Genomic DNA, 27,603 nt, shown 5'->3' with positions numbered 1-27,603 from the left:
GCTTTGTTTCACATGACAAGGACACAAATGCGTTTCTACACCTACGGTAACTCAGACTGCAATGGAGCAAAATCCGAACATTCATTAAACAGCTATGCATTGTCCGGTAGGAAAAGGTGGAGCAGAAGCGCTCGCTCCTCCGTGTCTGCTCATTTGAGGAACGCTGTGGAGACGACTTAACTCCAGAGGCTCCTCTCTCGCTCTCCATTTCTGCCTTGCTCTTTCAGAAGGGTACAAGCAACATTCATTTCCCCGCCGCTTTTGCCGCAAACTGGTAAAAACTGATTTTTCCTGCAGAGCGTCAAAGCGGTTGCTGCTTTCCTTTCTTCTGCTGCTTTCTGCATTCCCTTTATTGGTGTCTGTAGGAAAGGGCACGGCTTAGAGAACGTGTTTGTTATTCAACTGTTGCAGATCTCAACGGGAGAACGGGATAAGAAGCTTACCTCTTTTCTTCTCTCTAATGCCAACATGCTGGCTTTTAAAAAACTTCAGTGAAAAAATCGGTGGATTTTTTTAACCCCCCAGCCCCCTCCCCCCCAAAAAGTTAAGTGAGAAAGAAAGCTAATTAGATTCCTGCATATTTCAAAAAGTCTAATGGTTTTCAGGTAGATCAAGTGCTGGTTCTGTGAATGTCCTCTCTATAGAAAGAGACTCACTTGACTTGAGCACACGGAAGGACCAAAAGTATACTCTGTGTAGGCCATTTTTCTCCTGCTTCAACCGAATTGGAGAAAAAAAAAACAAGCATCAAGTTCCTTGAAATCTTTCTGCAAATGCAGGTCCTTTCTGCAGCTTTAACGTCAGACTGGCTCGCTATCGCCCGGGGTTACGTGGGTTGTAGGAAACTCAATGCACTTATAAAGGTCCCTTTCAGAAGGGGCTATTTCACAGTAAGGTTATGGATTGACCGAGATATACGAGTGCTTTTACCAGTCACTGGCCATCTCCTCTACAACCAGTTCCCTTTCTGACATTGCCCAACCGTCTGGACAATTAAAAAATCTGGAAACAGCAGACGCCTGTGTAAGAGACGCATTTGCAGTTACAACACAAACTCTTAGGACCACCGTAAAACCTCTTCTGCGTCGCCGCGGCTGGACCGACACAGCTCCCCATGCTGTTACTCAGCAGCTTCCATCAGACAATCTTGCTTGCCCGCAACTCTTTGTCAGCTCAAAGATGCCACCCTCAGAAACCACCACAGCTGGTCTTCCGTCTTTGCAATCGAGAAGGCGGGTTCGTGTTCTGGAAAAAGCAGCTCTTCTTCAGACAAAGGAGATCCATGGAAAGAGTACACAACAATAGGAATGAGAAATGAAAAAAACGGAAAGAGGGCCAGGAAGCAGCATGGATTCCTTTCAGGTTTTGTTCTCGTCATACATGTCCAAGGCAGGCTCGATGGCTGAGAACTCGCTCTCGTAGACCAGGCTTCGAGGGGACAGAGAGTTACGATGAAAGAAGTGACTGCCTACAAGAGGTAGAACAAAACCTCATTAGGAACACAGGCGAACAAGGTAAGAACCGAGCAAAGCATCCTCAATACACGGCTGCCAACCACAACGCATGGAAAAAATAGCCACCCTTTAGCACAAACCAGTAATAGCCATATGAAATAGTTCACCTAAATAGTTTGTGTGCTCCCCTGCCAGTTCAAAGCAACAGCTCTCCATACGCATGAACAATCCCACCTCAAATGGTTCTTTCAGGTAAAACAGGTCAAGTCTGAGCACGGCTGGGGCAGGCTGGAGTTTCACACTCAGTGCTTGCTGTTGATTTACAACCTTGTGAAGAAGGCACGAGCTTCCTTGAGAAACCCAGGAAGCTTCGGTAGGCACCCAGGTCCCCATGCCAGGCACCAGCACAAAGCGCTCCACCACAGGGCGGAAAGGAACGAGAAGGCTGAGCGAGGTCACCAAGGATTGTCTGACTGATGCTGCTGAGAGCCTGACCTCCTCCAGAGCTCAGCAACCTCCATCCACCCACAGTCACCTTCTAGGAATAGGCACCTACATATTTCCTTACGCAGAACCCAAGGAGACCCAACTTTCTTCTCCAACACTGGTGATACCCAAGACAAGCACCAGGTGGCTGTTGATAGAGCAGGGAATGGAAGTTCATTTTTTTTTTTCCCCTTGGCAGGAGTTAAACCTGGTGTTCCCATGGCTCTCCAAACCCTCAGATGCGTTTTGCAAGGCGCCCAGCCCTGCTGGTGTACAAATGGTTCTCTCTGAAAGCATCTATCAGATCAGGCCCTTGGCCAAAACGTTTCATTACTGGGTTTCTCGATCCCAGGGGGTATTAACTGGGAGCAAGGCTGCTGAGATTACAATACACCAGGCAGCCACATGAGCCAAACTGCAGGCAACTGAAAAGCTTCCAAGTTCATCAAGAAGGCACTCAGCAAACCAAGGTGCCTCTGGTTTCAGGCACCAGTGGAGCAAGATCCTTAGGGGACTGCAGTTTTAGCCCCAGCAGAATTTAGGTGCTTAAATCCTCCTTTCTTTGCCAAATTTGGAGTCCAGCCCATGCCATTCAGAAATAAAGATCTTACAAAAGATGTAAGGGAAGAAGAATTCAGCTGCTACTGTCCAAAACACCTTTTCTCCTTCCCCACTCACCCAAAAGACAGAGATTTGGAAAAGAAAAAAAAGTTGTCCTTATTTGGATTAAAAATAAAACGCAAGAGTTCTAATCAAATGTGTAGAATTGTTGAAAGAGCAAAAGTGAAGATGAATTTTGCACTTATCACCAAAAGCCAGTACATGCACTCACTACACCACTCGCACCGAGAAAAGGAAGTTCTCCTAACTACAGGATCAAAAATAAATTAATTTGTTTAACTGAAACAAGAGTGACATCAGAGTTACGCTGCACAGGAGTGAATCACTCGTTCTGCCAGGAGCAGATACCCAGGTGTTTGGAAGAATCGCACAGTGTTGGAACACGCTTTGCAAAAGCAGTCAGTAGAGAACGATGAACACCCAAATTCATAGGCTTCTGAACCTGATGAACCCTCTCCCAAATTTACAGGTTCAAAAAAAAAAAAAAAAATTTAGAAAAATGCTGATTTTTTGAGGGAACATAAACTTGGAGCTATGATTTCCAGCTGATCATAGTCTGTATCAAACAAAAAAAACCCCCGAATCCATTTTGAAATTATACCAGATAAAATCAATTTCAAGATTCTTCTGCAATTTGCGTTATGGGTCAGGATCATTTAATTTTTACGACCGAGCCTCAGGTTGCCTTTGAAATAAGCCACGGATGCTTCATCTCCCCTTCCTCCACCCGCTGAAACGTTACGTACTGAACAGCCAAGGCTGAAATGAAACAAAGGGGATTCTGAAAGCTCGGTGCTGCTGTTGTTTTTATTACACAAAACCAAACAAGGGATTAGGAAGCAGACAGCCCAGGCAGTCATTTCCTCTGTGCGCGGCCAGACTTCCACTCCAGCAGATTCAAGGGAGAGACTTCATCAGGAGGCAGACAGGTCATCTGACAACAAATTTTTTAAAATTAATCTGGAAAAAGGCACTATATACCCCTAAAATTCATTACTGTGATGTTTTCTTGATTCTTGGCAAAAAAAAAAAAAAAAAAAAAAAATTTAAGCCACCCGCTTCCAAGGAGGCTGCATGTTTCCATACGGATCCACATCTCTTGGCTTTCACACCACTTTTGGGACACTTCATTCATTCTTTTCCTAGAAGAATTTTCCTTTTTCCTTTTTTTCCTAAAAGAATTTTCCTTTCTTTTTCCTTTTTCTTCTCTCTTCTCTACCCTTCAGCGCAGCCTGCCCCGTGCTGAAAATCCAGCTGCTGCTCGGTGCTTTTCAACGCTCCATCTTCAGGTGCTCTGATGACCGGGTCTGTATCGCTGCCCACAATCTACAGACACAGAGTCGGTCAGCGGGGCACAGCGACCCAGCTACGCTCATCTTGATGCAGAAAACCACCAGTGCTTGTTTAAAAATGTGGCATCAGTCCAGTCGATAAATTTACTGAATAAATGTATTTTAAGGACAAGTAGAAGCATCCACCGTTCCAAGTTCAGCTTATGAATCTGTCCTTCCTATTTTGCACTTACTAACAAAGATCAAGATTGATCCTTTAGGTATAGAAACAAAATGGGAACTCTGCGTTTTTTCAATACGTGAGAGTGAGTCCTTCAGCGCTCTCTGCCACTATTCTTCATTATATATTTACAAAGAACTTTTCAGATAACTTGTATCAAGTCTGAAAATAAGCATACTACCTTAGAATTGATCTTTGTACCCACCATAGGATGCTACAGAAGTGGGCACAACACCAAGGCCAAAAATTCAAGAGACACAGCATCACTACAGCACTTCAGGTGCATCAGGAGTAACCATCACCTGGTGTTTCCCTTTCCATCTGGAAGTTTGTTAATACCCTCAGTCATTAATCAGGGCCACCTTCTGCCACACACTCCAGTCCCTCCACAGCTCCTCCAGCACAGCGGCTTCTTAACGAGGAAATCCGACCAGAGCACTCCCTATCTCAGACAATCTGGTTGAGACACCCTCCTCGTTAAGGAACGGAGCGGGATTATTTCATAGAGCATCCTTTCCTCCAAGGCAGCAGTTCAGCAAGGCACGGAACTATATACCCTATTATATACCCTTCTGCCAGCCCCGTCCCGCAGTGTTTCCAGCACCTGGGAAAAGGGATCCTCTTCTCCTTTTGCTGTTAGGATTATGCATAGGAGAGTAACATTACTCATCTTTAATGTGTGGGGAGCTAAAAGCATGGCAGGCAACAAAAACTTTGGTAATTTCCTTCTTGTGTTTATCCAGAGTGAAAAAAATTGAGTTTCTGGGATGGTGCAGAGTCCATCTTTGAATATATTTATTTAATTAACAGGATAAACCTACCTTGCTAGCCTGACCTATAATTAACCTAGCAGATAGTGCCTGTGTTTTTATTAATACAGTTGTTAGAGGCTCAAAAGAAAGATTAAAAAAAGATGGCCCTGGGTTATTTACATCCTCTACAGAGGGAAACGCGCTAGAAGCCCTGTTAACCATTCTGTTCCCAATATCATCACTCGACTTCTCCTCTTGCTGCTGTTCTGCAGAAGAAACATGAACTGGAACCGTTTGTGGTGCCTTTTCCCTCTGGGTCACCACGGTTGAGGCCGTCCCTGCCCATCCCTCCCCACAGCATTAAAAAGCACGTATGGAGTTTTTGTTTCAGGAGACAAGCACAAACTCAAACATTTTACTGTTGCTCTTGAGATGGGTGAAAAAAAACAACAAAACACCCCATCACCCTTTTGTTTCATAGCCTGTATCCCAAATCATGCTCTAACCACATTCCTCCAGTTCTGACACCATCTCTCAGTTGACAAATGCTGTATTTCACAAGGAGACAAGTCCTCAGACACGGTACTTCTGAGGGCTTTTTCGCTTCATGAGTAAGTCCAGTGGGGTTTTCCAGTCTTTCGAATTGCACTTACTGCTCTATTGATTGTTTTCATGTTTCTTTCAAAATTTCACAAGGACACGATGAAAAATAATTCTATTAAATGTACTGAAGCTATCGCATACTTCATTTCTTATTATAAAAGCTGCCTTCTCGGCTGAAGCCTGCTGGACAGATGAGAATTAAGAAGCTATTTTAATGTAGACCCTGGCTGCGTTCCTAAATTCTAAAAGTGCCTATACATAAAAATAAAATTAAATTAAATCCTCTATTTCCCAGTACATAAAAAAATTAAATCTTACAGTAAAATTGGTTCTCTCTGTTCATTTAATTAAATTAGAAAGCACTAAGTTTCAAATGTCTATGTCTTTACAAGAACAACAAAAACAAACCAACGCAGAATAGGTTTTAACTTCTATCAATTATATTTTCCTTACTGATTTGTTACCTCCATCTACCCATCTCATTAACTCGAGCATTAGCATTTGGCTGCGAGTCAGATCCGCGTGTTTTAACGGGCTGTTGTGAAATCACTCTTGCGCTGCTTGCATAAGGAAACGGGTGTGAAACGGCCTGAGCGAGGACAGGGATGAGAGATGTTTTGCCTCTGCCTCCTCCCCAGTGAAAAAGCAAGAAGGGACGTGTCTGCACAGAGCTTCCACGTTACAGTTACACACCGTTATCGATCTTTCACCAGCTCAGTTTGAACAAAGACCTAACCCCTAAGCCCTGTCACTAATAGGAAAGGAGGCTTCACAGATGACGGTGGGGGAAGAGGCTACACCTTTTCACTTGGTGTCGGGAAGGAAGAAGTGGTTTAGAGTCGCTTGGCTTTTATCAGAAGGAAGGGTGGGGTGAAAGACAGAAAATGTTTATGAGCTGTATGTCCAGAAAACAGAGTTGCAAACCTTCGGCAACGACTGACCTGAAGACAAGAATCGTACCGCAGTCCTCCTGTAACACTCTGTGTCTCACTGGGGAGAGAACTGGAGAAAATGTTCTTATTTCAAATTAATTCTCAGCTGGAGTCAAGGTAAGCCCGTTATATACTAGAATGCTTCACTCGGCTTTTTTCCTTAACCGGTTGGCACAGAGCGATTGCCAATAACACTCTTGTCACTCCAGTGCTGGGTGGCATCGTAAGAACAGCACCGCCTGAGATTTCCACTTTGTCAGCTTACATCCCAAAACAAAATGAGAAGAATACAAATCTGCAAAGATGAAATAATTCAAAGGAAATAAAGCACCTTATAAAAGGCTGTCAAGACTTAAGGACTAACACAGTAAGTCCAAGAAAAATAAAACTCTCACGCAGTAAGATTTCATAATTAAAGGGTTTTTTTTATTATTTCTTCACTTTTTCCTTAATACAAAGCTTTGGCATCAGCAAATTTTATGAAAAAATAGAATGTACTAAATAATTGCTTGTGCTGCATGATCGATAAATGATGCATAAAAATAGGTGTCTCTCTCCAAGGCAATCGTCCGGAAAGCATTTCTTCAATACCATTCTGCTCTGTGGGGCAGAAAAAAAAAAAAGGAACAAAATATTTATATTAAAGTTAATACTGCCAGTACCAAAAAAAATATAAAAAATCCTGTAAAAGTCAGTCAGTGAGAAATGACTAATTGTACAAGGCCAGAGCATTGAAAGAAGTCTGTACCCCTTACATCACTCTTACAGGAGCAGTAAAACAGACAGAAAACTGTCCACTGAAAACTACTGAAAACTTTCTCTAAGTGCTCTCCAACATGTGGGCTTTTTGGGACTTTAAAACACAGTTATGCAGTAATTTCTGGCCGTTGCCCAAGAAGCAAAGCAAAGCATGCTGCTTCTGTTCCTTTAAATCACAACCTAAATCATTTAATAGTAATAGTGCATGAATATTATGAGAACAAGAGAAAGAAGCTGGTTCCTTATTTTCTTATCACTTAGACAATCTTTACTTTTATCAGAAACTATTTAAAAATGTGTGTGTATATATACACACACAAACATATGTACATAGATATGTATATACACACAACTCTAGAACTATTGCTCTAACTAAGTAAGTTTAAGCTGTGGGAGGGACATAAGAAAAAGAGGATCAGGACATGTTTTTAGGCGAGTTTTCATGCAGAGAATATTTGGCACCTTTTACTTGCATCAGCGTATTACGTGGCCTCATTCCTGTTACTGTTGTTTTCTGATAAGAAAAAACCCTCAGCTTCCTCTTGAAACACTCCCATAACAAATGTAACACATGCCAGCATTGCTTTTTACACGGAGAACAGCCTAAAAAGCAGGTATGCTGTTATGACATTTAATGGAAATCACAGGGAGAGGGAGCTGCCATGTATTTGGCATGATATTCAACAGCAGAAATGCTTTGTCTGGCACTGGGGAACGTAAGGTGTCAGTGAAACAATAAACCTAAGAATCAGTGTCATGCATACACATTTTAAACTGTTAAAAATTAGTCAAACCTAGCAGCACCGGTGCAGGCTGCTTAGATCCCAAAGGATTCAGTCGAAAAGTTTTTTGAGGTTAAAGGCTATGGGAAGGTACCTTGATTATCAAAGTATGTGATTTTTGACAGCTCTGGTTTCTGCAGTTGCTGGTTTTCTTAAGTCTGCCCCAAAGTATACGCTTATGGATGCTCACAGTTTCATTCCTATCGCTGGGGAAAGGAGCTCTCCTTACATCAGCACGGCCTTTGTTTGGACTAAGGGAACATCACTGTAAAAACACCTCTCTGGAGGCCCAAACTGGCTGCCAATGTGAAGGAGTTTGCCCTTTCAGTAAAAATAGACCCGGATCCCACTGAGCAACAGACAACAAAAAGCAGAGTTGCAAGGCAAGGCAGAAATGGGACTGCTATCAGTGCCCACATCTGGATGATACCATATGGGCTACAGTTCCTTTGTCTTCTTCCTAATGATGTGGAAATGCCCAGAAATGCAGACATTCCCGTTTCACAACTCATCTTGCTCCATGCTTTGCCAAGCTGTTTTTCAGTGCAGATTAACTACGCTCAGCTACAGCTCTGCTGCCAACCAGCTGATGGATAGAGGCAATGTCAAGATTTTGGCAAATGGAAAAAAAAAACAACCAGAAGTCATAATCAAGGGACTGTATAGGGCTATTCAAAGTTCTAAAACTTTTCTTCATTAAGCCCTTTTGGAATTTGCATCTAAAAAGAAGAGGAAAGGAAGATTTGCAAATTAGTGGTAATCAAAGGTTCCTGATGACCAAAACCTCCAAGAACTTAGTGTAGCCCCTCCTGAAGAAGATTAGCTTGAAAGTGTCTAAAATTTCACACTGGAGACTACTAGACATGTTTCCATCTTCTTGAGAAGGACACTTATGCTTTCCAGAAAGCAATAAAAGTCAAAAAAGTGCTTCTTTCTCTCATCTCAAAACTAAACAAAAAACCCCAAACAAAAAAACCCCAGGAAGTTGTATTTATAAAGCTACATCTCCAGGCCTGCACAGGAGACTGCCTTTGAATCTCACCCTCTTTTGGTAAGAGATCAGCACATTTAATGGACACTCAGCTGTGTCAAGATGCTGAGAGACAAAGAAAGATGTTGACGCTTTCCCTCCCCAGATACATAAATTATGATTAAACATATATCATGAGCCCAGATGTTCCATACACCTAAAATGAACGTAGCTGGATGTACCTACTTAATGTATCTGCAGAATGGATTTATATTCACCCACACACAGAACTATAAAAAAAAAAAAAAAAAAGATTGGAAGTCATGTGCTAGAGTAATTTCTTGTCCGGCCTGTCTGCAGGGAGGCACTGGGGGTGTCTATAAAAATTCTGAAAGCATGAATGTCTTCAAGCACTCCTTTGACCGCAATTCTTAAGCACACTAAAATGAGAGGTCAGAAAACTGGCCTGCTCTCGTCACTTAAGAGAGGAGAAACTGTAGTGTATTCATTGCTTTCATCTCTCCCTCTCCTAAGAGCGAAAAGGTAGTTTTCTATTTACATACCTTTTTTTCTTAGCTGAAAGTCTGCCAACTAGGAATAGAGATTTTATTTCTTTTTTCAATATGAAGTTGACTAAGAAATTGAGGTGAAAACCGTCAAAGGTAACTGATGGTAGTAATTTCTGGCTCTGCCAGGCAAATTTTGAACATGGGAATTTAATGGCAGAAATCTAATGTTTACATAGACCATTAATCAAAACCCAAATATAAATATTTGCTCTTTCCCCCCTTCCATGTTTGCCCTTGACAAGGAGGTTTCCTCGGACAATCCAGCTAAATATAAATTAAGAGGGGCTTTAGATGCTACCCTGGAACCTACTGTTAACAGAGAGACATTTGAGAAAAGCAGAAAAAGCATTTGACACCTTGAAAACTGCATTTTCGCCTTTCTCTATTGTCTTGGTATTTGTTCCCAATGTTGTCCACAACACACACCCACCAGAAATAAATAAAAACATCTGAATATTTACTTACTCATTAGCATTCAAGCTAGCTGTGGCTTTGATGATCATGTAGCAGAGTGTAAGGGCACTGAGGAGGCCAAAACTGGCAATAATAAACCATTCTTCTGTTGACAAAGGAAAGGGAGGAAATCACTCGTGGGAGAAGGCTTATGTCAAAGCGATGCCAATATTTCCCTCAAACACCACTGGCGGAAGGCAAGAGGCTTCTAAGCCATGACTGGCCCCAGGAGGTGAAGCAGAAGGAGGTTAGCCACAGAGTTACTGACTGGAGAAGGCTAGCAAAGAAGAAGTGGAGAGAGGTGTGGAAAAACAAGCATGGCACAACAATATTTCCCGGCTGAGCCCAAGGGTTAGTGATAAAGAAAGGTTACTTAACAATGTGAAGTGAAATGCAGGAACAAGGGAAAAATGTAATGAAAACTCTGTCCGCCCCCCCCAGCCAGAAAGACGACTGTTGGGGTTGGTTTACATTCGCTGAGATGCAGCTCTTCACATAAGCACACCCAATATACTTTCACACTTGTGTCTCGCCCCCCCCCCCCAAATAAATGCTATAGTGTTACTTTAAAAAAAAACAAACAAAAAACCAAAAAAAACCCCAAAATAGGATAGCTTGTTCAACAGTAAAACATAACTAGAGTTCCCCATTTAATAGACAGGAATACAACATGGAAAAATGATTTCAACATTACCGTATACAGACACATTAAAAAATATAATGTAGTATAAAGGCGGCTATTAAAGAATGTTCACTATTCAAAGTTCTCCATCCTCAAGATCAATTTGGCACATGGTAATAGATTGGAATACAAACACTGTTGTTGAATATGGCTTTTGGTTTAAGTCTCATGCATCAAAGAATGCATGTGTCATCCATGAAATCCAAACATTTGAACAGCCTTTTCTAAAGCTTTATTTTATAAACATTGTCAGAATGAACTGTTGCTGATTATTTCTTGTTTTGCCCTGGCATCCCATCTGTGCAAGAGCAGTACTACAGTTGGGGACAGACAGTAAAAATACCTTCTAGAAAACCAAGGAGTGAAAAGTTTCGGTTGAACTACAGCGTTTCCCCACCCATGAGAAGGAAAGCAGCACACCAACAGTCTCTGTTCAACAGTCTGAATGCAAGATGAATCAGACGTCAAACACTGCATGACACAGTGACTTACTGGCTTTGTGAAGAATCTAGATTTTGTATGTGGATTTCACCTTCTCAGATCAGGACATTTCTGGATACAGACTATGTGTTTCATAAGATGATATTTTTTTAATGAAGCATTTACTTTGCTGCAGCATCTAAACAAACACTCTAATGGACTGTATCAGTTTCACTGCCTCTTATATATCAGTGGCAAACAGTGTCACTAAGCTCAAAATCTAATCACAGATGCACACAAGCAAAATACAAGGAGAAAATCAGACTGTTGTACGAGATGGATTCTATTTTTGCAATTCAGCCAGGAAAACAACCATTCGTGCATCAAATCGAGACTGTACAGCATATGGAAAAATGATGCAATTCCACACATGTTGTATTCATTATAGTGCTATTATACACTAAAAAACCTAGGTAAAAATCCAGTGAGTGGAAATTTCCCATGCTGTTCTTACGGACAGGAGCACGCAAGCAGTGCAGGAAGAGTTTTCTGATGTCATAAAACACTTAGACAGTACTCAAATGTTGGTACATCAAATACTTATTTTTAATTCACAGATTTTGGAGGAAAAACCATCTGCTAAGAGACGTCAGAATTCCAGTAGTAATGTTCTCAGGGGAAAAAACGTCTGCAGAAATGGTAATCAGCTAAAATATTTATATTTATATAAATTATTCCATGTAAAGTGTTTTGAAAGGGTAAATAATGGTTTTGGCATTCCAGCTTCTCGTACTGGTTACCAAATTCAGGAGGGTTATTTTCTTGCCATTTTAGTTCACCCAGTGTTCCCTGTGGGCAGATCTAAATGGATATACCATTAATAACAAAGTGTTGGCACTGTCATACCTAGAGTTACCGGTTTCAACACGGAGCATATGCCTCTTAGAGACACTGAGGTCACCTTTGTCCCTGCAGGGAAATCTTTTACCACAGCCCTGCAGCACGGAGCTACAGCAGGGCAAGCGCCACACACCAGGAAAACCATAGAATGGTACCGGAAGCCAAAGAAAACTTACTTGTCACAGCAATGTTGATCTCTCCTGACCTTGGCGTTAGTTCTCCGTCCTGGGGCAGCTGTGACATCCCAGAGGTGCGCAGGGGCTCCAGGCTGAGAGAGCTGTCGTTGGCAAAATCGCCAAGTGCTGACCTCCTGCTTGCTGGCTGGCCTCTGGTGAGCCTTTCCATGTCAAAGGCTACGTTCTCTGTACATGGCACGTTTGGCTGGAAAAACAAGCGATTCCACATTACAATGGTGAACATGCTACGTGTAGCAAACCGATAAATTGAGTGAAACCACACACTCCCCATTCAGCCACTAAGGCTGTCCTCACAGGAGAGAAACACATGAATTAGCAAGTTCTATCCAAAGTTGCTCCTTCAGTCCACCTTAAAGAGCTGGAGAAAGCAGCAGGAAGTGGGACTAAGATTCAAGAAAGGGGCTCAAATATGCCCGTCTCATAGCCCATACCTGTATGGTTTACTACCATGAGGAATGATGACATGCACCAAATTCTACAGTATCCTTCTCTAAAAATCCAGGTATGTTATTCATTGCAAAAATAGGTCATCCACAGTATATCTGCAACTGTTTCTTAGAAAATGTGCAAATTTGCAACTAACACAGCTAAAAATGGAGGCCTGGTTATTCTCACTGGCTTGATTCAAAAGCTGATTTAGACAGCATCTTCATATGCTTTTCTCTTTCTTCCCTCTTTCTTTCTTCAAAAAGAGCATTGCTCCCACCTTACAATTTTTCCCTCATATGGGAAACATGGAAAAATCCTCTTTGAGGTTCTTCACTTCTATTCTTTTGTGAACTGTTCGACAAAAGCAGTTCTCAGGGATCCCATAAGCCATGAGATACTTGAGGAAAGCTTGTTGGCCTCTGCTTGGGCATGGCTTTTAATGTGTAAACAAATTTAAGACTGTCTATGGGAGACCACAACAAGAACAAGAGATTTACGGAGTAAGTTTAACAAAGAGGGGTTGAAAGAAATTGAGAAAAATGGAAGATTACAGAGAACCTATCAGACTTCCAGTAAATAAGAAGTTGTTACAGATTGAAATAGAACAATATATTCTAAATGACCAACTAGGGAAAGGAACAACAACAACAAATCAGCTTTATCAGCAGCAAAGAAATTGGTAAAAAATCCCAAATGTTTTCTCAGTAAGGGTACTGGAACACCCTCTCCTTTTCTCCCCTACAATTATTCCTCCTGTTCTGGGTCTCAGACACGGGAGGAAGAAGAGCTCACAACACTGTGACTTACCACAATTCCCAGTGCCTTCAAAATGTTCAGTTTACACATTGGACACGTACAGTGCTCACTAAGCCATGGATCCACACAGGCTTTGTGGAAAACATGCCTAGAAGAACAGACAAGACATGTAAATAATTTGCAAACAATTCTATTTTAATGTTGAGAACTACTTTAACAAACTTTTAGATAGTTTCTTTTTTAATTAAGCCAGCAGAGCAAATGCTAGAATTGCCACTACTCTGTGCTGATTGCAGTAAGAAAAAAATAAATCAAAACCTCCTGCTTGTTGCCATCCTTTACTAACAGTTCAACTAGGAAGAAACACTTAAAAGGAAGATCATTGCCCCCTCCACTCTTGCCTTTATTGTGGATATGAGTATACACATGGGCACAATAACTAGGGTAACAAGGGCTCCACCATAACCTTGTGTAAAGTATTATCTCAATTTATATGTAGAGGTATCGCCTCTATGTAGAGGTCATAAATTGAGTAGAAAGATCACCGATCCACCAGCAGTCCATTTTATTCCAAAGTCAGTGCAGCCAACTTATGTTTGATTTTGTAAGGGCTTTTATAATTATCACATCTAAGTAAAAAGAATGCTTTTCCTACAATCAGTATTTCTCAATATCAAGAAGGAAAACATGTCCATCATCACATGATGGTCATAAAAAAACCCAGAAGAATCTTTCAATGACGAAAAGACAAACTGGGCTTCTGCTTGCACAGAGCGGGGAGCCCTGCAACAGAGAACAGCCTGAATTGCCACCCACATTGCATACAAAAATCTTAGTCACATACATGAATATAAATGTAATAGTGTTGGGTTGACATAAACCAATAAAACAAGGAAGGACGACGCAGAGACCAAAACAAGGTACCTAAACTAAAGGGATTACAGGAAATGTCCTCATGCCTTTTCAACTGGCAAAGAACTTTTCAGAGCATGTTCATGGCAGAAATGTGTATCACGAGGCTTTCTACACAATACACCTTTAGCAAATACTCATGATAACCTAGTCTGAATAATTGGCTAAGATAAGAACCCAGATCTTTCATTTCCAGTGGCACTGACTGCAGAGCAAAAAGCCAGTGCGAGCAAGCACACCCCAACAGGACAGGCTGGTGATCACGGCAAAGATCAGCAATTACAAGGGCTGCTTAGCCAGCAAGGAGCTGTGCTCTCAAACCAGCAGATGAAGGGGCAGTGGCAGAACAAGTTGTTCTCGCCATCTATTTGAGGCATCGGCATGGTCTGTAAGAGGTCACACATGTCCCCAAGGCAGCATAAAGTTGAGATACTCTCTGCCCTTTCCGCTCTCAGGTTATACGCGCTGCTCTGTGCCTCAGTAAGCTCCTCATAGGGTCTGGCACTTTGCTCCCTATCCCTTGGGATTTTAAAAGCAGAGACCAAAGGAGGTACGTTACCAGATAATTCTCTTTTAACTGTCTGGAAAGTGACCGGAAAAAAAGGCCTTATGAATTAGTTAACGAACATGGAAAAAGACAGTACATAATTATGTTTTGTCGATGGCTACTAAGACTGACAGAAGGACTGAAGTATAGCAACATAATAAAGTTCCCATCAGTTACAAGTATATATCCTACTTGTACTAATTGAAGATGCACAGACTTACAGAGTGTAACATACTCAAGAGAAGATGGACGGGGAGCAAAGGACTTTCCTTATCTATATCCCAGATATTGCAGGAATAGATATTTACAGAATCTCAGCTCATCACTTTGCTGGACTGTGTCCTTTAGGAATATGGCAATCATGAAAACCAGGCTACGTGCAGTGCTTACTGTTCAAATAATCGCACAAAATACAGACTTGCTTCTATTGTTATTAGGTCTTAATGCATTCCCTTTATCACTCACAAAACTACAGGAAACAATGTTTAGAAATCCTGGGTGATAGAAAATGGTTTGACAACTTCTGAAACATATAGAGATGTTATTTTTCTATGTTAGGCAAATCATGGCTTTTAGTTGCTTTCATTTCCTTTTAAGTCTCTGAAGGCTGTTTTTAGAGTAGGAAAAACCTGAAAATCTAATATTTTGGGAAACAGCAGACATCAAGACTCCACAGAAGTATGAAAACAGCTTTAATATATCGTTATCGGCTAATCAGTGCTGTAGAAGCACTCAGATCAAGTGAAGCAGGCGACTGATACGGATGCCAACATGCATCTGCTAAATATTATGACTTATTTTAAAGAGTCATTAGCAGTTTGATATAGTTCAAATGCACCAAAACAGCTCAACTATTTTTGTGACCTCTTAATTCCTTGCTTTTAGTTCCTAAAGCTTATTTCAAAAGAGTGCAGTTCTCCAGAAGTTATTCATTGATTTAGATCAGCGTGGCCCTGCCTACTACTTAAGCAGTTTATCTGCCCCTTAAAAAGCTCGCCGATACCATCGTCGTGGCTCAGGCTCGGTCTGGATTTCTCTGCTTGCAACAATTCAAAAGCAGTAATAGAGCAATGAAGATAATCAACACATGAATTGTTTTAAAAACCCACGTCTGACAAAGTAAGCCCTTGCATTTTCTGCTATGCTGAACCTTCTCCATATTTCTGTCACTTATTTTTCCAAGGCCATAAACCCGAAGAGTTCCTAGCAAGTCGCTCTAGGTCACAGCGGCTGACAACGTTCCCCCAGGAGCCACACACCGGGGAGTCAAGCGTGACACAGCTTTTGCTGCTTCTCCAGCCCCGGGGCCGGAGGCGGCACGGCCGGCGCGGCACCGGAGGAGTCTCCCATGCGGGCACAACTCCAAACAGGTGACCTGCAGGTATTTTTCCACTCCGTCAGCACACCCAAGCCAGTTGCCCTCCAGCTTGTAATAAACACCATAACGCCAGCTCTGTTGTACAACACAGCTTCTTTGCAGCGTTTCACAGGAAAAAAATCAATTAGAGATCTCTTTTAGTGGTGTAATGCCTCCGAATTCGCATGTCACACAAAGAAAAGGGTTTGAATGAATTAATGAATTTACAAGTGCTGTTTCCCAAGAGCTCACCAGACTTCCCTGCCCTCAGCCCAGCATCCCACCAAAGCCACCTGATCAACATACATCTTTGGCTACTGCCGGAGGCAACTTCTCCCCTCACCCTGGGCTACCAACTTCCCAGCCGAGCTGGCCAGCAGCACACAGGTCCCTCCTGCCCTGCTGCAGGCAGCCCATTACACCAGCACAGCCGCAGAGGGATGCCTGGCCAGCTGCGGTGGGGAGGAAGATGCCACATCTGCCCCCCCAGCAGGCAATGCCAGGGGAGAGCAGCCTCGGGGCTTTCCACAAATATGTAAAAGAGAAAAGAGAGACTTGTCCTGGCAAGCAGGGAGCAGAGAAAACGGGGCTGGTGCAGAGGCATAGAGGCATTGCGGTAAGTGGAAAGGATGGCATTGAGATATTCTGTTAATTTGCTCTTAAAAAAAAAAAAAAAAAAAAAAAAAAAAGCTATTTGCAGCAGCACAGAATCAAAGTGATGGAAATCTGGCTTAGTTGCTTTTGTCACTTTCCCCTTTCTTGCCCAGTGCAGGAAATAGTTAGAATTTGACTCAAAAGCCATTTATTTTAACATATTTACTACCTGAATTCTTCTCCTACTTTGTAAATTGCTTCCTACCCAGGCCATCTCTCTCTGCCCTTCCCAATGTCGCCCTGTGCTTTTCTCTAATCCGTCACCTTGCTCTCCCCCTTATCTCCCACGAGTCCTTCACACTACCCCCTCCTGATCATTTTTCACCCAGTGCCCCTCCATCCTCTAGATGCAGAAGCACGATGGTAAAGTAAAACTACCTGAATAAAGAAAATTGTACACGAGGTTTTCCTTTTGCTAGAATCCTTCTGACATTTGCTTACACTACTTATTTTTAACTTACATACTGATATTCACAAGACAGAGACATTCTTCAGGCTCGTAAGCCTACGACAGATGTCTGCCTTATCCCTCTGTGCACTAAAAGCTAGAGGTATGTCCACAGGCTGCTGGTACCGAACATATTTCTCTCTCTGAAGCACAAACTGAATGATAGAAATTCAACTGCACTGCACGTCATCATTTTCACTTTAGTTTATTCTTAAATTGGCCACAATTTCCCACCTGCCGCAAAACTCTGTATCACAAACATGGCGTTTCATTACACAATTTTAGGTGCAACTTGCTCTGCTGCTGGTAGGTTTTGCCTCCTGTGTGTCTGCCCAAACCAGAGTCCTCTCTGCTGAGGCACAGAGCGACAGATCGTGCTTAACTGCAGAGAACCATTGCGGTACCAAAGGGAAACACTACTTTTAAATTGATGAAAGCAGCAAGGATGTCGTATGTCAGAGTTTCCTACTGTCTAATGATTATAGTTCCTCAACGGGCACAGTGAGAAAAACTTCTAGCCTTTCATTTGCTTCCTCTTGGTCGAGTCATTTTCTCCATGGTTTTCTTGCAATTTATTTTCTCATCTGGCTTAAAGACTTTCTTGTAAGTTTTTTTTTTTTGTGTGGTGCTTGATTTTTTATTTTTTTAAAACTAACTTTGCATGTTGCACTAAAATGAGAGCCTGAATTACCAGGAAGTAGAAAGAGTTAAAACCTCCAAAATGAGATTCGGGGAGAAGCATCCATCTCGGGTGCTGAAGACTGAAAAGTCTTACATGCATTCTGAAATTTACTGGGCTCACCTCTGCAGGCACTGGTTGGCCCTTCATCTACAAATATAAACGTGTCTTGTGGAAAGCATTTATCTCAATGTTTCTGGCTAGCCAAGATGGTTTTGCACTCAACTCAAAGCTGAACTGCAGCAGATGAAAAGCAAGGTTTAAAAACAGAGAAGTAGAAAGTGAATATAAAAGTTGTCGTGCAGCCTTCGGCAGGAATGACCTTATATTCTTGTGAAAAACAGAACAGAAAAGGACCCACACAAGAGTCCTGATATCTCCTTGACATGGGAGACTACAGTGGGGGAGGCTGTGCTGAGATGGCAGCCGGGAGCATCTTCATCCAGCTCCTGAGAGCAGGGAGCTCCCTGTCTGCATGACAATGGCTCACAAAAGGTGTCTGAAGGAAATCACCTTGCAAACAATTTCTTTTCTACAACAAGCCCCCTCAAAAACCACTGATCATCTTGGTTAAATGGTCTGATCACATCTGCTGATAGTAATACCATATCCATTGCTCAGACAGTGGCAGGTGTTTAACTAGGGAAGTTGGCTTTTAGTCCCAATTTTGCACTCTCCTTAGTGGGAGATGATGCTTTCCTACCAGATGAAGACCCATTCTCTCTTCATCGGCAAGGACCGCCCCTCTCACCTCTGTTCAGTAACAAAGAGAAAAGCACAGAGGAATGGGACTTGTAAACCTCCATTCTACGCCCTCCAGCCTCACAGCACTACCCTGAACTACACCAGTAAAGCTTGTTTCTAACAAACATTTGTAGGGTGTATTAACTAAACAACAATACTTGAGAATTTAAAACAGGTCATTTTTTCCCAACAGTCCAAGAGGTAAAGAATACAGAGAAAAGTAAACAATTAAACTTCTGGCCTCAGAAGTAGAATGCACACGTTTTGATCAATATGATATAAAATACCACCATTTTCCTTTTATAATGTTAGCAATTAATTATGCATTAGAAGAAAAATACTCCAGATATTCAGAGCAGCCTGCAGGAGGATTTACAAGACCAATAATGAGCTCTTATGTGCTGCTGCGTGACTGAAGCTCGACTCCAACACTATGACTTTGTTGCTTTGAGAGCATCATGCAGAAAACTACATACGCAGCACAGGCCACATTACTGGATCTTAGCTGCATATATACAACATAACTTGCACGTATTTTTTTATGTGGAGATAACGAGAAAGCTTTGCATTTGAGAATACAAGGGAAAGATGTCCTTGGTAACGCTTAAGGCTACCAAAATTTACCGATTCATCAAAACCGATCACCAGATGGGAAAGCACTTAAAAGCATCTCTCAAAGAGCAAATATCCCGAAACAGCTCAAGAATGGAAGTGAAATGGAAACAAACTGAAAACTTGTAAGTGTCAAGAGAATGGCATAAAAGGAAGAGGAAGTTGTTACACTATAAACACCCATACAGAATATCCAGCGAGTATGACTCTTCAGGAACAAGCCAAAAAGACACTGCGCTGGAGAGACCAAAGACAGACGATAGCACGGTGGCTGACTGATGTCAGAGGAGGTATGAAGGTTGGAAAGACCGCATTCCCCATTCCTACGCTGTTTCAGAAACCAGCAGCCAAGGCTGAACACCTGCTGTACCGAACGCTGCAGCTGGACCTGGCTCACTGTACCTGAGTTTTTGGTGTCCGCCCACTGCTCAGTCCTTAAATCTGCACACACTTTCCCCCTTAAAGTCCTAATAGCTCCACTGCTGATATGCCCAAACTGCCCATCTTAAAGATCTGAATCTCTTGTTTAATCTCTACTGTCATAACAGCATCAGCACCCACCTTCACACCTTCTGGTATCACAGCCTAAAATAAAGTGGCTGTTATTAGGACTGGAAACATCTAACAAACGCGTCTGTAAATTACAATGCACATATTACATGAAATGAAGCAAAGGAGCACAAAGAAAGAATAGTTTCCAAACAAAGCAACTTTACTAGCTTACTTGCATGGTAAAATGCGAACAACGTCGTTCTGCTTGTAACTCTCAATGCAGACAGCACAATGATCAAAGTCTGGGTCTGTTTCCTAAAATGAACAGAATGAATATTCAAGTTAAGAGAGCCAAGGCTATGACAAATGTAAAAGCAGTTGTGACTAGTACATGAACTGCATCGTGCCAAGCGGCTGTTACTAAGAAGCTACAAAACCAATGATTGGGTTATTACATTCCAACACGACTTGAGAAAGAAAAGTATCTCATACACAGAAAACTCTCCCCTTATTTGGAGCTGGTCACTGACCATTTGAAACATAAGCTAGAGCCTGAAATGATTCTAATATTTGGTTTAATCACTATAAAATATAGTGATGATTTTCCTAGAGGATTTACTTTGGCTTTAAGCTAAAACTTTTATTCAGGGGTGTTTTTTTGGTAGGATAAGAATTCTGGGATTCCCTTTTATATAGCCAGAACTAGCAATTTTTACTTATTTCAGAGTAGTTACATATTTTTGTCTGCTTACTTGCAGAACTGTCACCTTTCTTACACAGACATGAAGATGAGGATCACTGACTGGCTCCTCTCATTTCTCCATCTTCCAAAAGTTATGATTTTTTTATTTTCAAACATGAGAATTTCAAATTCCTACTGAAAAAGGGCTACTTCATTTGGCTGTAGATACAGAATCAGCAATATATATTTAAAATACTTTGGGCCTGTGACACAGAAAAGCCTCCGCCTTCTCTTAGTTCCAAGTTCATTGCTCTTTTTGATGCCAACAGGCTACTAGCAAGACACCGAGACAGGAACCACAGCAAGACAACAGCCACCCCCCGGCCAGCACCACTCGGTGCTGCACGTGGGGAATCCTGATGGGCTGCTCTGATGAGGGACAGGGTTTCTCCTACACCCTGTTCACCTGCGTGTGCATCTCATGCTGTCACAGAATCATTTAGGTTGGAAAAGACCTTTAAGATCATCGTGTACAACCAACGTAACACTGGGCCAAGTCCACCACAAAACCATGTCCATCAGCACCACAACTACACATCTTTTAAGTACCTCCAGGAATGGTAACTCAACCACTTCCCTGGACAGCCCATTCCAATGCTCAATAACCCTTTCAGCGTAAAAATTTTTCTTAATATCCATCCTAAACCTTCCCTGGTGCAACTTGAGGCCGTTTCCTCTTGTCCTATCGCCTGTTCCTTGGGAGAAGAGACGGACCCGCCCTGGCTACACACTCCTTTCAGGGAGTTGGAGAGAGCAACAAGGTCTCTCCTCAGCCTCCTTTTCTCCAGGCTGAACAACCCCAGTTCCCTCGGCCTCTCCTCATAGGACTTGTGCTCCAGACCCCTCACCAGCTCCGTTGATCTTCTCTGGACACGGTCCAGAACCTCAATGTCTTTCTTGTAGCGAGTGGCCCAAAACTGTCTGTACTGCGACCTACACGTCACTTGCCAGTTTTGACTTTATGCTGTCAAGACCACAGCATCTTTTCTTTTAATAAGGAAAAAATCCCATTATCTATATGTACTCACATACCCACAGAAAAGACTTAGTGCAGAAGGCTGTCTTGAAATAAAATTACACAGGGAGGGACAAAGAGCAGAAAGACATTTTTTCTGCCTTCTCTCTTGAAGCAAATTTTTCCATCACTTCCCAATCTTCCAGTGGTGATAGCGTTGATCAGAAAGATAAAAGGAATCACACAAAAATGGGCCAAGGAAATAATCTTCTCTTAAAAATCAAATCATAGCCAGAATTCCCTTGCCTTTTGCAAATTAAAGAGCAAAAATTAAGCAAGATTAAGTGACTATTTTTTTCCCTTTCAGAATCAAAGACAAAGCAATACTGCTCATAAAAGTGGAAGTAGTTTAGGACTTAGCACACCGTATGTTTTAGTTTGTATACTGGCAAGAAACAGTCTTGGAGTAACATTTACTACCTTTGAAATACCTGTTTATATTCCCCCTCAGACTACTGGATATTCATAAGAGATTTATTACCCGTCTTTTAAATTTATTTTTACTTTACACAGCTTACATATGGAATGACTCTAAGTTTACCTAATTCCACGTAAACAATGCTAGCTCTATGTACTCCTACCAGCAAACCCCCCCCCCCCCCAGCAGCCAGCACACAAACCCACTCCCAGTCACAGTTGCCAGATGGAGCACAAGTAGAATTTAAGCAAGAAAAACTTATCTGAAACTTAGAGCATACGTTGATAGTAAAAGTTACACAAAATACTGTGCCACGGGACAAAGTAAAGCCTCCAACAGGGAAGGCAATGTCAAAACCAGAAGACAAAGGGAAAACTGAGACTGTTGCCCCTGACAAAAATTAAACATGATGCTCAAGTTTACCACGTTGAAATCTTATTATTATACCTTATCACCCTTCTTTACTGTCCTGGTTGTCAATTTACCGATGGCTTTCTTGGCAGCATCTCCCAGACGACGCTAATAAAGTGACAAAGAAAAGAACACAAATTAACCCTGATAATCAAGCTTCATTACTGTGCTTTATAATGACTTATTTGGGCTCAATACTAACATTGCAATATACGCTATGGCAGTAGGCCAACAACTAAGATAAAAAGCGTACACAGCAAAACCCACAGTCAGAAATCTGTCAGGGAGAAAGAAATCCAGCAGTTGAGCCCACAAATGCACTCCATAAACACGGGCATAAACCTCATGGACTGTATAAAAGTCTACAAAAAAGTGACCCAACATTTGTGTGACAAAACTCAAACCCAGCCCACAGGACAGAAGCTGAAGCGACATGCCCTCCCCATGATTGCCATTATGTTCTGTTCGTATTGCTTTTTATTCAGTGTGCTGTAATATACCCCTTCTTCTCTTTTTAAGCATGAATTATTACTACTTCCCTGGGCAGGCTGATCTTATTCTGAGACACTCTCAGTGTAACCCAGTTTCTCTCTCGCTATTACTTGGAACCATCAGGATCTCACAAAGTTAAAAAAAAAAAATAAAAAAAAATTATGGGTCACGGAATCTAAATAAGCCAATACAGACTTAAATAAAGCTGAAACGAATACTGATTTGAAGTCGACCTCAGTGTCAATGCAGAGGCCAAGCTATTTTTTTGCTGCTTATGCTGTTTTTATGACCACCGCTGTGGGGTGAAGGAGCCCTTTCTGCAGTTCAAGCACCGATTCCTACTGACACGGCCAGTTCCCAGGCAAGGAAGAACATCTCTTCGCCAGCTGGTCCATGGGGTCCCAGAGAGGGGGCACCCAGTGGAACAGAACCCGTGTCTTCTTGTCTCCGGAACCCGAACCATCAGATTTGATTTACGTTGACTAGAAAAAGGGAAGTTCACGTATTTCACCCTTCACCTCCATCTCGTACTGGGCACTCTGCCTTTGAAAGGGACGGGCCGTTTCCGAGAACATAAACTGCACCTATCAAAGCCTCCTACACGGCTTGAAAGAAACGTGCGGGTTCCGTGCCCACCTTCTATACAGTTGAAAACCAAATCCTTCACGAGGTGTCACCCCCCGCATCACACGCTTTCTCCCTGCATACAAACTGAAACTAAGGCGGCTGCTTTTACTCGAGAAACACAAAGACCTCACAAGTCCACCACAACCAACTGTACCACCGTTATTCTAGAATTGCGCAAGCACTTTTTTTTTTTTTTTGGTGTGGTTTCCACAGAAGAACAGCTCTAATTTATATTGTTTAGAGCATACATTTGAAAAAAAAAAAAAAAATGGTCAGATACTTAGTCCCAGCTACTGAAGTATATACCCAAGTAGGAAATGCAGCGTCAGAAACAGAGCTGGGGTGGGAAAATGACACGCTTCCTGAAGTCAGAAATCTCATCCTAACTTCAACATGTGAGAAATTGGTCAATTTAAGCAAATCCAATTTACGTGTCCTGGAACAAGCATACTGGCCTGAGTACTTAACGTCACAGAACACACTGGTACACCCCTGGAGTAGGTAATCACTGCGTAACCAGAACCGTGATTACTGAGAGAGCGAAAAGGCTGAAAAGGCATTTAACTTAAAACGCCCAACACTACCAACTAGGTAATTGCGGGTAGTATTTATAGTTGGTTGTACTGCATGTGATTGTGTATGTGCTACAAGAAATCTTAAAGATAGATTATTTTCTATTGGAAGCATAATATTTCAGCAAAACTCTTCCAAAATGTATAATTGTTCTCTTACATAAATAAATATGCTAAACAATAACTTTCATCTCTTCCATTTAAGAGACCCATCTCTTCTATTTTCTAATTTTAACAAATATTTTTTTAATGGGAACATTGAAAATGCTCAGGATTTGCTATTTTGCTAAGTTAGGACACAGGCACACAGCATATGCTTGCTTTTAAAACCCAGAACTGTCTCGATGGAAAAGGCCACCACCACACGCGAAAGAGTTTCATACCTCTGGCGGAAGCGTGCAAGAGTAATGTGTGAAATATCAGTATCTACTTGCACTATCTACAAAAAACAGCATGTTTTTGATTAAAAAAAAACAACACACCAAACCAGTGTGCCTTGACATAACTTAAAAACAAGATCATCGCCTAAAACAAGTTATTTCATCACTAACAGTACAGCCTTCTCTCTGTGAAAGCTCTCAAAGCTTTTTAAAAACATGCTGTAGCTGTCGCCACCTTCTTATTAAAGTTTAATAAGCTCAGCTTTTTAAACCATATAAAATTTTCATCAAGTTTCTCCTGACCTTTGTAAAAATCTAAAGAAAGAAAAAAAGGTCATAAGAGCCCTTTCCCCATGGAGCAACTGTTTTGAAACACGGACATTTGGAAGAAGCCTAGAACCATGTAGGGGATGCAGCAGACAATTTAGTGCTCCACAGATTTTCATTGAGTAACAGTTATATTTAAACTTTCACCATCCCAAGGGACCACACTAAGTACCGGTTACAGTGTGGTCATTTAAGAATGACATCCTTAGGAAAATCTACAGGATGCCCATGGGACCTGCAGCATCAGACGCTGTTTATAGAAAATAAAAAGGAAATCCTTTGTCACAGCTGAGACTTTATAAGTTCGCATTTGTTTTAGGTTTGACAAAACACCAGAGCGTTGCCTCACAGCGAGCTCCTGTGCAGGAGCCGTGATTCAGGGGAAAAGGGAGGACAGGGACTAGAAGTCCGCAGCTTTGTAAGGCATATTTGACAGAGGGATACAAAGGCAAAGAGAGCCCAGCAGATTTCCTGAGGTTTAGTGACCCTTAGCCAAGGCACACTATGGAGGCAGTGGGTCATTAAGTCCACAGTAGTAAAACATTTACTTCTAAAGTCATCAACTCAAATGTGAGTTGACAACTTGATTTAGTCAAGATCTCTGGGTATGGCCATACTTACTTCTGTTCTTAAATGAATTTAAGAGTTTAAAAAGAATGTAAGAAAGGCATATTGGACAAAATTTTCCTTAAAAACATATGACCAGGAGAATCAGATGTTCCATACCAAGTGAGATCTTGAATAAAGATGAAAGTTAACACAGATCACTAAGGAGATCTATACCTGATTTTTCTTACCCTAACATTCATGACAGATTATAGTTTGGAAATACCTTTATACAACTTCTAAATTACCTTAACTATTACTGAAGTTATGCTTAAGAACATGGACAGAATTCATAACCTTAGCTCTGTTTTCCCCTACACGACACAAGTTATTTCACAACTTAACTTTCCTCCCCATTCCCAACATACACACAGTATGTATTACTCAGCCAACATAGATTCTATCTTCCTCTTGGGCTTATACTCATCAAAACCCAAATATTTTGCTTCAGTTCCATTTTCTCCTGTCATGTAATAAGGTCTTGTACTGGTGCTGCTCAGGATGAAAACACTTTGCTATATAAAAATCCTTGCCTGGCAATATGCTCTGCCTTGGAACAAAGAGGTGCTGAACACTAGTTTGATGGACATTCCTTAGAAATTATTAGTTCTCTATTGACTACTGTACACAGAAATACCACCTCCAAAACTTACTAGAAGAAAAAACAAAAGAGGAGTCCCCTTACCTGATTCCTGTCACGTGCACTTGTGTACCTGATCTTCTGGATGAAGTAAAATATTAACCATGCTGAAGAAATTATCATCAAAACAATGAATGATATTGACACAAAGACTAGAGAGCCCCGACTGAAGTTTTTTGGAGGAACACGGGATCCCACTGCTATTGCCATCAGGACAGAGATATTCTTTTCCAAGTAATTCAGGATCTCCTTGACCTTTGATTCTGTAATCATGACAGCAACAATGTCTCCAGTTCCTACAAAAAGAGGAAAAAAAATTAATTTACACTTAAAATTAACACAGCATGCTGCTCACGAGATTTTCCAAAGGCAAAGCCGTTTGACAACTTATAGAGATTTTCATCTAAGCCATCTATGGCACCTGGAACATGCTACTGGACGCCCAAACCCAACTCATGGCTTGTCCTTCAAACCCAGATTTTTCAAATGAGGGCATTAACATGCAAACTGTCCGCAGCTCCACTCACAGCAGCAGGTCTCTACCAGCAGTTACACAGCACTACCCACATTATCATTACCCTGTGCAGTCTGAACTAGCTTTCAAAAGTACATTTGTTGCAGATTTGAAGCTGTGAATAGCTAAACGGGCAACTCACAGAAAAAAAACATTAGAAAAATGAGTTCAGTGATATTGCCAGAGTGGACTTCGTATAAAGACCTGTGCACACGTTGACTTACACAAGTTCCCCTGTGTGGTTGTGTGGCTTTCACATGCCACCGACGCTGCCAAGGATCTGCAAATCACAATTCTGGGACAGGAGCAACAAAGCCAGACTCCTACCCACATCACTTCAGACAGAAGTGAAAGCAAAGAGCCTAAGTCTGGCTGCAAAGTAGAAGGGAAATTAAAAAAAAAAAAACCACCAAAAGCCAACAACCCCAAAACTCGGCAGAAGTTTGACTGCTGATTTTATCACCCAGACAAGGACATGCCTGATAAGATCGTAAAGAGACTGTCAGCTTCATCAGCTCCATGCTGAATGTGCAGCCCATCTGGTTTTTGCAGTGTCTTGCCTCTAGACTGCCTCCTGTCCCAAAGGGAAAACTATCGGCACAAGGGTAACAGCAGCAACAAACCACAAGACTTGCTGAAAAAGAGCAAAATCGCCTGCAGAGCAGAGACAGCACCTATGTTTTAAAAGCAGAGGCCCCATTAAAAAGAGGGTCTTAAACTCAGGGCAATTCTGATCTAAGCTCAAAGAAAGCAAAGTTTATAGGAAAACCAAAGCCAGAAAGGAAAAAAGCCTTATGAGCACCATTCTTATTCATCCAGATCTATTTGCTTCCTATGCTAAAACCCCTTTCAAGACCTATTTTCAAAATGCATGCAAAGCCTGCTCATCTGTTTGCTCCATCTGCCTGCTCCAATTCACATTCCCTCAGAGAGGAACCGTGTAACGCAAACAACTTCAGCACCGGGATTCTGGATTTAGAGTGGATTTAAGTTATAGACAGTAAAGAGAGAACATGAGGTCCTATTTTAACACAAGGAATTTCTTCAAAGTCTTTTAATCAGAAATCTGATTTTTAAGAAATTATTGTATCCACAAAGTGATGTAGAAGACCCAAAAGAGCAGCATCTTTGAAACCC

At 41.7% G+C, this 27,603-nt stretch overlaps 1 protein-coding gene across 3 annotated transcripts in view; it reads right to left on the bottom strand.

Annotated features, from left to right (window-relative positions):
* Window positions 1-1,358: 1,358 nt before the first annotated feature.
* Window positions 1,359-27,603, bottom strand: part of RNF130 (ring finger protein 130) — a 50,056-nt gene continuing 23,811 nt past the window's right edge. Inside the window, exons 3-9 of one of the 3 annotated variants that reach the window (XR_012463479.1) lie at window positions 25,998-26,248; window positions 22,345-22,416; window positions 19,955-20,037; window positions 13,329-13,425; window positions 12,072-12,276; window positions 9,906-10,170; window positions 6,768-6,960 (exon numbers count right to left, since the gene is read on the bottom strand). Coding sequence is in view for 2 of the 3 variants with exons in the window: in XM_074155566.1 (XP_074011667.1) it covers window positions 1,359-1,468; window positions 12,072-12,276; window positions 13,329-13,425; window positions 19,955-20,037; window positions 22,345-22,416; window positions 25,998-26,248 (818 nt within the window). In the remaining variant the exon portion in view is untranslated. Of the gene's footprint in view, window positions 1,469-6,767; window positions 6,961-9,905; window positions 10,171-12,071; window positions 12,277-13,328; window positions 13,426-19,954; window positions 20,038-22,344; window positions 22,417-25,997; window positions 26,249-27,603 lie in introns of those variants that run through there. The other 2 variants (XM_074155565.1, XM_074155566.1) reach the window with 2 other exon arrangements.

The sequence above is a fragment of the Numenius arquata genome, chromosome 11 (genome assembly GCF_964106895.1).
Source record: "Numenius arquata chromosome 11, bNumArq3.hap1.1, whole genome shotgun sequence".
Taxonomy (NCBI): Eukaryota; Metazoa; Chordata; class Aves; order Charadriiformes; family Scolopacidae; genus Numenius; species Numenius arquata.
This window is presented reverse-complemented; position numbering and strand designations above follow the sequence as displayed.